The sequence below is a fragment of the Octodon degus genome, unplaced genomic scaffold (assembly GCF_000260255.1).
Source record: "Octodon degus isolate 3935 unplaced genomic scaffold, OctDeg1.0 scaffold00019, whole genome shotgun sequence".
NCBI lineage: Eukaryota > Metazoa > Chordata > Mammalia > Rodentia > Octodontidae > Octodon > Octodon degus.
This window is the reverse complement of record NW_004524595.1, coordinates 18,010,106-18,022,374: the sequence shown is the minus strand read 5'-3', so window position 1 is coordinate 18,022,374 and position 12,269 is coordinate 18,010,106. Positions and strand designations below refer to the sequence as shown.

Sequence of the window (12,269 nt, the reverse complement as noted above, 5' to 3'; positions counted from 1 at the left end):
CAGCAGCGTATAGAGTATAGGGAGCCCCCCCTCACTGCCCAGCTTCAGTAATAGAGTTTTATTGCCCTCCCTTGTCTCACTTTATAAACCTTAGCAGTCACATGATTCATCCAGTAAGTATTTCAGCAGAGGTAGTTATTTTAGAAAGTTAAGCTCCAAAGGAGGAGTGAGAATGAGATCTTAAAGGGGAAGTCTCTGGAGGAGTGTGTGTTTCTAATGTGGATGGAAATCCTGGCAAGAGCTTAAATGAGATTGATCTGATAGGAAAGGAGAGATCCGTGGGCAAGAGCGACATCTCCATCATTAACAAGGGAGATGCAGATTTGTGAGTGACACATTAAGGGAATCCCTGTCTGCTGGTTAAAAAAAAAAAAAAGCCCGTTGTTGTTTTGTTTTGTTTTGTTTTGTTATTTGAGAGGGAAAGGCAGTACAAGAGGAATAGAGGAGATGCTAAAGTTCTGAGGCACTTGGGGTAAGTTGGAAATAGTTATTGTGGGGCGGTCCATGAATGCAGTAGAGCAGTGTTAAAATATAGATCATGCTGAGGACCACTGGAATCAGGCAGATTCTAGGGAATCTACTTAGTGTTTGTTTGACTTTTTTCTACAACTGTACATTTGTCTGGTTTTGTATGTTCAGAGGAGGTAGATACTTTGGTTCATCCTTTAAAATTTTTTTTTTCTGGTATCATAGCTAAAGGACAGGGTAAGGGGGACCTGGACTTCGTTACATGCCTCACCTGTGAGGTATAAATGTGCCTAGAATGGGCTCCGTAAGCAGTGTGCACAAGTGTGCTTGGGTGGACGGTGGGCAACTGGACTTGAGAATTTCAGGTGGCAGCCTGATCTGGGCACAGCTTTGGGAGAGGTGCCTGATGTGGAGAGGATACCAGGACATTGAGTTGCAGAGAGAACATGGCGAGGTGGCTCATCTGCATGGATGTAGAAACCATCTAGGATGTTGGCAGGAGTGGAATGAAGGTGAGCCAAGGTGAGAAGAACGGAGAGAGCTGGTACAGTGATGGGCGTCCTGGGCCTGAGGGAGAGAGAGGAACTGATAGAATCTGTCCCAGCCAGCCTCTCCTCTAACCTTTCCACACTGCGCAGAGAGTGGACAGACTTGGCCTTAAAGGTGGCAAAGCAAGCGCTGACCTCAGGGAGGAGCCAGCCTTCCTGCAGGACATAGTTCCCTCCCTCCTTCCCTCCTTGGGGGCCATGCTGTGGGGTGCTGATTTCACCAGCCCTTCATGGTGGGTGCTGTGCTGGGTCTATTCTCAGGATAACTCTGCTCCCTCCTTCCTCAGCTCACCCTCTGCAGAGGAGAAAACAGGAAGATAGGGAGATGAGATAGACTCAATCTAAGACTTTCCAACTAGCAAAAATTATGGATCAACTTGAATATGTTGCTGTTTTTTTCCTAAAGAGATTTAATAAGCTCTATCTCCATGTGCTATATTTTTATATTAACTTTTTTTTTCTGGGCTCTAAGCCATAGATTCTAATTTTTCTTGAAAAATGTCTGTTGGTACTTTCAATACATATCATTTACATGGATTTATGATTGAGATGTAACTTTATTGAAAATTTACAGTAATTTTTGTCTATACTTTAAAATCCTGCCATAATTTGTTATGTTATTGCAAAAGTTCAGCCTCGTAAATGGAGTTACGTGATTGTGAAGGCAATACCTTCTGCCACACACACATTCTCATTCTCTTCTTCCCCCAACTCTTCAGAAGACAGAGAAAGAAATTTAGATTAGTGGGATGGTATAAAAGATATACAAAACCAGTTGTCTTAGTCACTTTCTTGTCCCTGAGGCACAGTGTCCACAGACTTGGGTTATTTTGCATGGGATGTTTGCTTGGTGACTGGTGACCATGTTGACTTGTTCTCAGCCTACTGTTTGGCCATTGCTTCCTCTGAGAGGGAGATACTAACTGAAAATCAAGAATAAGCGGAGCAGCAGGCTATTTCTTAGGGAACATGTCCCTTTTACTTTATATCTGTTTCCTAAATCTTTGAGTTTCTGTGAGCTGGGACTCTTCTGTGACAGGCTGAGAGTGTGAGGTGACAGAACGATGGCAGAGCCATAGAGGACTCCGATCCTGCTCTCTGTGCACTCTTCCATTGGCCCACCATACCCACAGGTTCTGCACAGATCAGGGTACTAAGTATAGTAAGAAAACTGAGTCTGTGCCGAACATGTATAGACTTCTACACACTGGTCTAACAACTGTTTATTTGCACAGCATTTACATTGTGTTTGGTGGTTTGGAGTGTGCAGCAGGATGTATGTGGCCGTTGTGATCAGGATCTAAGTGTCCCCTAAAGGCTCACGTGCAAAGGCTCAATCCTCAGCTGGTGGTGTGAGAGGTAGGGTCTCGTGAAGGAAAGGGGTCACTGGGGACATGTTCTTAAAGGGAGTATTGAGACCTTCCTCTCTTTGCTTCCCGCCTGCCCTGAAGGAGATGAGTGCTTTCTTCCATATAGGTCCCAGCCATGATTCTGCTTTGCCATAGGCCCAATACAATGGGTCCAAAGGACCCTGCACAGAAACCATAAGCCAGAATAAACCTTTCCTCTTTATAAACTGTTTAGCTCAGGTATTTGTTTTAGCATATATGGAAGTTGACTAACATGGGAGAATATATGCAGATATCACCTATTTTATATAAGGGACTTGAGAATCTCCAGAAGGGTCCTGGAATTAGTTTTCCCAAGGATAATGAGGATTGACTGTCACTTACCTTATTGTACTGAACTTTAGTCACTCTTCCTAATCCAAGCAGATTTATTCAGGCCTAGGGTAATAATGACAATTCATCATTGGTTACCGGCAGTCAGTGATTTAGTGGTTAGGATTGTTCTGGGTAGCATTAGATTAAGAGCATGGGTTCTCTTCACTATGAACTGGCACAGGTCTAGCTCTTGTTCTTTCTTGACTTTTTGAGGCAGGGTTTCACTATATAGTTCAAGCTGTCCTTGAACTCTCAGGATCCTCCTGCCTTGGCCTCCTGAGTGCTGAGGTTATAGAGGTGCACCACCATGTCTGGCCTTAGGACAGTTTTTTAAACTCTTCTGAACTTTAAATACATTGTCTGTTAAATGGGAATCATAACAGGAAACCATCCTGTCCCTGGTACATAGCAAGAATACCTCGTAACTGTTAAATTTATCAGGTTGGACTGTTTCGTGGGTGGGTTACTAGTTTGATGCATCTGAGAGCTGCAGGTTCTATCTCCATTACTCATAATTTTCTTTTTGAACAGTTCATAAGGCCTTTTTTGGGGGGTTAGTACCAGGAATTGAACTCAGGACCTTGTGTTTGCAAGGCAGGTGCTTGTGCCACTGAGCCACTTCCCTGGCCAGACCTTCTTTTTTGCTCAGTTTCCTCCAGGTGTTGCTATCCCACCTCTACCACTTGTAGGTCTCTCCACACATCCTTCCTCTTGTCTCCATCCCCATTTCTTGCTCTATTTTTCTCTGTTGTACTTATTACCTCCTAATGTACTGTTCAATGTACTTGCGTTGTGTTCCTGGCTGTCCTCATTTATAAAATGGAAGCTCCATGGCAGCAGGAATCCAGGCCTGTTTTGTTCCCTGTTCTCTTATCAGTTGGCTCTTGGGGTGTACAGTAAATCCTCACCAGAATGAAGAATTGACTTTGAAAAGGATAGTACTCTGTGCTTGGTTTTTATAGCTGCTTTGATTGTCTGTGATGGTGATATTTTATCCAGAAGCTCTTGGCGACAGTTTCCTTGTCTGCCTCTCTAAGCCCTCCTTTCCTAATGGATGGTGACTGAGGCCACATAGAACAGGTTGAGGAAAGGAATACATTGGATGAGAGGAAAAATAGGGGTGAGATTATGAACTAACCTAATGGTTTACGTCTCATGCCTTTTCTGTCAGTGTAAACATCGCAAACACCTCATAAACCAGAGTAGATGCTTGTTTAAGTCGTGGAAAGCCTAAGTATGCTTTTATTTTCTTGTTTTTACATGTAGTACAACTATTGTTATTTTTCTCTTTTAGGGCACCAATGCCTCTGCTCTGGAAAAAGACATTGGTCCAGAGCAGTTTCCAATCAATGAACACTACTTCGGATTGGTCAATGTAAGTATTTAAAGTGCACTATTTTTATCAAACATTTTAGAATATGTGATGCAGCTCTGCTACCATTTTCATCATTATCAATTTTTAAATTGCTCAAGTGCTTTAGTTAGATGAAGATGAAGCACAATGTTGGAGAGGGAAACTTTTAATCTATTTTTGAAAGAATTAGTTGTCCCAGAAGAAAAGAATTTAATTATTACATTATTGGGTCAAATTCACAGCTTCACCTCCTTGTGCTTTGAGGGATTTCCTTTGCACACATAATGTTTATAGTGATTTTTATTAGCTTCTGTAGCCAAATTGCTTTTGCACATCCTCCTTTTTCATCTGGGTGAACTCTTCAACCAGTCTTTGTTTCAGTAACTGTTAGTACAACCAGAGTTTTAAAAGTATTACTGTTCATCATCAGTGTAACTTGGTAGGTATCTTCCAGAAACAGGGAAGCTGTAGGGGAAAAGCTAGGACCAGTTTATCTCGTCATTACGTAGCCTCATCTTACTTTGGCTCAGCAGTGGCCCCCTTGTGTCTGGCTAGATGTATAAATTCTTCTTCCTTGATGGTACATAATAACCAGGTAGTACGGCAGTATTAGGCACCCTTCCTGAGCTTTTTTTTTTTGTGTGGCTGGCTCAGCCACCCTGGGGGCAGGGCTGGTACAGCATGTGGTGCCAGGGGTCAAACCATGGTCCTTGCGTGCTTGCCTAAGCAGGGGCTTTAAACCACTGAGCTATCTTGCCGGCCCTGAGCTTTTTTCTTACCTGACACTTTGTCTCTGGAGTGGAAGTCTTAATTTATAAACAAGTTATTGAGTGTTAACTTGTGAACACATGACTTCCTTTAACAACTGCTCTCCACATAGTCTGTCAGTGCCCTGGCAAGGAAAGTAATAGGAGAAGCTAGAAATACTCTGTGCTAATTGCTGCCTGGGAGATAAACAGAGAGCAGTGGCCTCAGTGCCATGTAGACCTGCATTTGGGTTCTGCCCATGCTATTCACTAGTTCTGTGTTCTGGGGCCAATTACCTGCGTTCTTTGAGCTTTCACTTTGCCATCTGTGAGATGGGGCTGGGGTGGATTCCACCTCCTGGGCAGTGATGGCAAACCTCATAGAGCTTTCAGTGATAACAGACTGCTAGCTGTGGTGCGCGTGCCATGGGTTCCCCACCACTGACTGCTCCAGGGCGATAGTGAAAGATGGAGGAAAGCTCCTACGTAGGACTCTGACTGGAGCTGACGCAGGCTGCGGACACTGGGGTATGTTCCTTTCCTTTCCTGGAGGTGTTTGTTGGGTCAGGGCCAAGTATTACTGAAAGGCATCTGGGTAGAAGTGAGGCACTGAGTGAAAGAGAGAAGAATGGAAGGAGAAAGGCCGAATAAAGCACTGGGATAAGGACATTATGCTGACAAGGTGCTGACTTTTAATTTTAATACCATTTTTAAAAAACATTGTATACAGGCCTCTCTTTGGTTCTCTGAAGACAGTTATTCAAGTCATGGCAGTTCTGCCCTAGCTACAGAAAATACAGGTGCAGGCTATGAAGATAAAAAGAATTAAAGTCATTTTTTAGTTTGTGGAAGAATTCTGAGATCTGTATTTATTAATAACTTAATTTATGATCCTTATAATTTATGAAAGTTCCAACTCTGGAAAAAGATTTGTCTCCTATTACATAATTGTGTATAAAAATAGGAAATTTTGAAAATATAGAAAAATAGGAAATTTTCTAGCTGAGCATAAGTAGATGTGGAAGTGTGGAAGAACATCCATCTCATTCTTGGTGGCCACAAAAGCCAACAGCCAATTCTGAGAATGTGTTCTTGTCCCATTTTACTTGTCTGTAGCACTTGGTAGTCTGTGCCGTGGATCTGGTTATTTCCTTAGGGTACTTTCCTGTTCATTAAACTATATAGGAACATTCCTAAAGTGATGGTCTCAGTTGTGTTCTCCCACAGAGGCAGGCTTACAGTTACTTGGACACCAGTGAGATGATGGTTTTCCCTTCTGTAATCAGAATCCTGGAGTCCGTGATTTTGAGAGGTGTGAGGTATTGTTGCGTGGACTCTGATTTGATTGCAGGAGCCAGGGACTTGGGTTATACTGGATTGAGACAGTTGCTACCTTGGAAGAGTGGGTGGTGTCATTTAGAAGGTAAGAGGTATAGGGAGCTGGGGGGATGACTTGAGAACGTTTCTGCCTTTGTTACTGCACAACAAGGACACATCCGGTCCAGTAGGAGGGATGCTGGAATCTTGAAAGAAGAACACAGCCCACGTTAAGGCGGATTGAGCTTTGCATGGGGTTCCTCAGTTTTCTTTTTGATTTGGAGTTTTAGTCTGTCATGGGAGCTTTGATGTGCTAGAATGCAGGATCTTTTATTTAACCAGCTACTTACTGGGTCTTCAAATAAAAAGATTTTTTTTTCTTTCTTTTTTTCTAAGCACCAGATGGTGTCATTAGATGCTTTCCCTAAACAGAATTCTTATTGTCATTTTATAGAGACTTTTGTGAGTTGGAGAAGCACGAGAATTGTGTACAGGAGGCTTCCCTTACCTGTGGGGGACACACTTTGGGATCCCTAGGGGACTCCTAAAGCCAGGAATCATAATGTACCTTATGTATGCTGTTTGTCTCCTATGCACACACATGCACGACGAAGTTTAATTTATAAATTTGGCACAATAAGGGGTTAACAAAATAACATAGGTTTGAATAATTAGAACAATTAAAACAATTTATTGTAATAAGATGACCAGTATCTCTCCCAGGCCATCATGAGGTATAGTAACAGTTCCTTGAGCGTCAGAGCGCTGTGGCACTGACTGGGGGCCGTAGCCGAGGTGCTGCTGGTGGCGAATGGGGCAGCAAGAGCTAGCGTGGATGTGCTGCACAAGCACGTGATTCACCTCCCAGGCAGGCTGCTGTGAGATTTCACCGTGCTGCTCACGGTGATATACAGTTGAAAACTTAGCAATTGCTTTTCTCTGTAACTTTCCATTGAACATTTTCAGACTGGTTGACTACAGGGAGGTAATGTCTGGTGTTTAGAGTAGTTAATCAATTTTATGGTATGGTGAGCTGGGCTTCGATCCCGGGAAATCTGGGTGGATTGGTAGAGCTTGGCCTTCTCCTTCTCCCCACCTCTCCCAGAGGGGGCTTGTCTCTGGACAGTGCTGTCAGCCACCCCTCTTGTCCTTCGGCAGTTTGGGAACACATGCTACTGCAACTCCGTGCTTCAGGCGTTATATTTCTGCCGGCCGTTTCGTGAGAACGTGTTGGCATACAAGGCCCAGCAAAAAAAGAAGGAAAACTTGCTGACGTGCCTGGCAGACCTTTTCCACAGCATCGCCACGCAGAAGAAGAAGGTCGGCGTCATCCCACCAAAGAAGTTCATTTCAAGGCTGAGAAAAGAGAATGGTGAGTAGTGTGGAGTATCGTGGTTCCAAAGCTCTGAAATGAGGAAAGCCAACGTCTCTCTGTATTTTCAGAATGAAAAGCTGCTTTTTTAAAGAAGGAAAATAGAGGTAGTCAGCTACTCAGTTGTCATTTTAAAAAGAAAGATATTTGTTTTTCTCTATCCATTATACATTAAGTAAAAGTGGACTAGAAATATGCTTTAAAATTCAAGCTGTAGCATCTCATTTGGAATTTTTAAAAAAACTATTCTTGGTAGGATCATTGTAAGAGAAAAAATTGCCTAAGGCAGCCTACTCAGTGGGACATTGGATTAGATGGGCCGATGTAATAATGAATGAAATAGCACCCTCTTATGAACTTGTCATAAGTGATTAGAGTAAGTGCGTATTACCTAATCAGATCCTCTACTATTGTAAAATAATGGATCTGATTTTATTTACCAGGATGATTGAAGGGTATTAAATTGATAATCTATGTATAATAAAAATATATTAGTGCCACCTGATTTAAAACAAATTTTTTTGTCTTCTGTTGTTTTCGGGGGAACTGATAGTAGAAATGAGTATGTATTCCAGAAGTTCTGTACTGGAATTTTTTTTTTTTTTTTTTTGACTAGGGAAATATTTGAAGTGTCAACTTGTATGTTTCTCACATTCCACCTTACTCCAACAGACTTGGTTAATGTGATATTTGTTTTACAGTCTTGTTTAGTTTGATTGCTGTCTTTTAAAGTTGTTGTAGTTTATACATACCAGAATAAAAGTAATTCGGAACACTCCCAGCCTAGTTGTGAAGATGACTGATAGTAGGTTTCACAGCTGCACTCATCCCAGGGAGCGGCAGCTGTGTCCTGGGGTCATTTGCAGTTGGTTTCAGAACACCATCACCTGGACACATCCTCCTGTGTCCTTTTCATCTCTTTTATGTATTTCAGTCAAGCTTTTTAGGCTGGTGCAGGGTTTGATATGATTTTTGGGGAGATTTCAGTTGCCCTGGATATATTATGCAATGATTAATTGGTTATCAGTAATAACATCGTATTAAATGTTGATATTTTGTCAGGGACCTTCTTAGGTAATTTTTGTTTTTCTTTACAACAAATGAAAATTTGAAAAAAAAAAAAAAACGAATGAAAATTTGAGTCAAGTTTTGTACACATGCCTATAGGAAGATAGAAGAAATTGGTGGGTGTAGGAAATGGAAATATTTGGAAACTTCCCCTTGGAAGCCGCATAGTAAAGATGAATCTATTTGTATTCTGTATCTGCCCACCCCTTCAGTATGCAGTTGTTGGGTGGCATGCAAATCTGTGTGTCTGTTTGCTTTTCAAGAGTCAGAGACTGAAGTAATGACCTTCTCCTTTCCAGATCTCTTTGATAACTACATGCAGCAGGATGCACACGAGTTTTTAAATTATTTGCTGAACACTATTGCAGACATACTGCAGGAGGAAAAGAAACAAGAAAAGCAAAATGGAAAATTAAAAAATGGCAACATGAATGAACCTGCGGAGAATAATAAACCAGAACTCACTTGGGTCCATGAGATTTTTCAGGGAACGCTCACCAATGAAACCCGATGCTTGAACTGTGAAACTGTGAGTGTTGGAGGACTCCATGTAACTTGTGCCACGTATTTAGACAGGCTGTGTTGTGTGTGAGTGCAGGGTGGTGTTATAACACTTTCCAGATGCCTTCAATATATATGGACAAAATGTTTCATGAATACTGTTCACATAATGAAGCCCAAGTGCAGATTTTTGGAAGCAGGTCTTCTCCCAAGGTGTGTTGGCTAGCTAAGGCACAGTGGTGAGGAGAGCTGTCCTGAAGTGCTGGATTGCTTTGCACTGTGAGCCAGTTTTAGGATTTACAAATTAAACTCTTGAACTAGATCTACCAAATCTTATTTTTGAAAAGATTTTGGTCATGAGACAATCAGATGTGGTTTGGAACAGATGACTGCTGGGACTTAGAGGGAATCAGCTTTGGTAGAGTGAGCCTGAGGTCAGACAAGGATCAACTCCTGATTCTCCATGTGAGCTGGATAGACTTGGCGAGTCCCTCGGGTTGGGTGAGCTTATGTGTTTGAAAGGGTTTGGTATATTGTGGGCACCTAATGTTAGTTGAATTTGAAATATCTACTGCAGAGCACAATTTAAGATACCATATTTGCTTGCTATATTTAAACTTTATGCAGTGTCATTTTTGCAGGTCAAAGCCCAGCTCTGGATCTAGGCTGCCTGAGTTTGTGTGGTAGCTCTGAAATTCAATCGTTGTGGAACTCTGTAAATTGCTCCTTTCCTCCTCCTCACTATCATCTGTAAAATAGGGCTGATGAGAATGCTTATCTCATGGGTTTCTGGGAGGATTAAATGAATCAACATTTGTAAAATACTGAGAAGTATGCTTGGCACAGAGGAAATGTGCAGTAAATGTCAGCTCATTATTTGTTACAACTAACAACATAGCCTGTGGGTTCATTGCAGTCTCAGAGTTTCTTATTATATGAAAAATTCTGTGTGATGATGTGTTTTTCTGGTGAGAGGCAGTAGCATCCACAGATCCTGTGAAGTGCCCCTGTATTTGGGGGCTTAAGTGACAGAAATGTATTTGTCACTGTTGTGAAGGCTGGAGCCCAGGATGGCAGCATGGTTGGGTTCTGGTGAGGGATCCCTTCCTGGCCTCCTGGGGTGTCCTCACATGGTGGAGAGGGAAAGCCTGCTTCCTTGCATTGCTGGGACACTAATCCCTCATCAGGGCTCCACTCTGAGGACCCACAGGCCCCGTCTCCAAGTGACACGACATTAGAGATTAAGGCTTCAACTTACACTTTGGTCTTTTGCAAATTGTGACTCAGAAATGGATAAGAGATGTAGCTGTACATTTTCTATGTTAGGCAGCAGGCTTTTTGTGTTTTGGCAATCTTTATTTATTTATTTATTTTTTGGCAAACTTTGTGATATCTTTTCTAACAGCATTTCAGTCAGTGTTCTGATTTGTTTATAGTAGAAACAATTAGAAAACATAGCTAAGCAAAAAGAGACTAAAAATTCTAAGTACTCTTCCCATATGATAAATTCGTAACATTTTCTAAAACTTGTGATCCATTAGATCAGAGAGAACTCTATGAATGTTTCAAAACAGAACTTGCCAGAACATTTTCTGCACATACTTGCAAGCAAGTGCAGGGGCCAGCAGTTCGATCCCTGGGCCTGTCATGCTGGCCCCGCCCTCAGGGCACACTGAGCCAGCAATTGAGACTGGACGTGGTGGTGCTCATCTGTAATCCCAGCTCTTGGGAGGCTGTAAACAGGTGGATCACTAGGAGTCTGATCTAGTAGTGAGACCCTGAATACCCTGTAGACCCTTCCGTAAAATTAAAAAAAAAAAAAAAAAATTCAAATGAGTACAGAAATAGAATAGTATAATCCTACATGTGTAATATTGAGGATCAATAATTGTTTGCCCTTTGGTCCACCTTGATCTCCTTTCATGCTCCTCCCCCTCATCAAACTTTTTTTTACAAATTCCAGAGAACATTTGATTTGTAATTTCTTCATTATTTATCTTTAAAAGATAAGAATTTCTTAAAAGCATGATAGCATTATCATACGTAGAAATGATTTCTTTGCATAATTATTCACTCAATGTTCAAGTTTCTCTGAGAGTGTCATGTTTTTAGGATAAAAACAAGTTCGCCTCTTGACTCAGATAAGGTCCATACATTGCATTTGGTCAGGATGTGTCTTAATCTATAGTTAATCCTCACTCCACCCCCACTCTTGCAATTAAATTGTTGAACAGTCATGTTGTTTGTCGTTAGAAGATTTGCCAGATTGTGGACATATCCTTGTTATTTAACACATGGAGCAACATGCCTGTGTGTACCAGAAGATGTATAGAAGGATTATAGCAGGATTTTACTATTTTCTGTTCTTTCCTGTTTTTTTTTTTTTTTCTTTGTACTGCAAATCAGACTTGGAGCCCGTGCTGGCTAGGCAGGTGTGCACTGCTTAGCTACATTCCCAGCTCTGCAGCTGGTTTTTAGAGAATTAAAGAAATACCCATATACTCCACACCCAGGTTGGGGAATAAAATCTTACTAATATTCCTGAAACTGACTGAAATGCTTCTTTGCAATTTGTTTTTCTTATTTTCACCCATTACCCCAGAGTTAATTACTATTCATTCATGTTTACCATGGTGTAGTATACTATTGTAGGAATATGCCATAATTTATTTTCCATTTTTCTATGATGTGCCTAGCAGGTTTGTCTTTGTAGAGGGTGTTAATACAGATGGGTAGTCTTCATAGGGTGTTCCATGGGGAAGGATTACTAGGTCATAGAGCAGGCACATCCTAGGAGTGCCAAATTGTTTCTAGAGTGCTTTAATTTATATTAATAGATGTTCTGACATTGACCCTGTCTTATATCTTTTTAATAAACCAAATTTTTTTTTTTAAATGTACATTGTTGGGATTTGAGGTCTGAAATTTTGTTTAGGGTTTATGCAGTTGTATTAGTAAGGTTGGGCTGGGGAGATAAGTCAGTGGTCTAAATGCATGACTGGCAAGCTTAAGGGCCCAGGTTCAGTCCCCAGTACCACATGCTGTGCTGGCCCCAGAACCCCAGGTGCACTGTGCTGGCCGCTGAAACTGAGCATGATGGTACGTGCTACAATCCCAGCACCGGGGAGGCTGAGACAAGAGGATCACTATAAGTGTGAGCTGCATAGCGAG

General features: G+C 41.7%; 1 protein-coding gene across 1 annotated transcript in view; it reads left to right on the top strand.

Moving 5' to 3' along the window:
- Usp46 (ubiquitin specific peptidase 46) overlaps positions 1-12,269 on the top strand; it is a 60,072-nt gene that overhangs the window by 18,033 nt on the left and 29,770 nt on the right. The window contains exons 2-4 of the mRNA XM_012513877.2: positions 4,035-4,115; positions 7,316-7,529; positions 8,897-9,126. Of these exons, the coding sequence (XP_012369331.2) occupies positions 4,035-4,115; positions 7,316-7,529; positions 8,897-9,126 (525 nt within the window). The remainder of the gene's footprint in view (positions 1-4,034; positions 4,116-7,315; positions 7,530-8,896; positions 9,127-12,269) is intronic.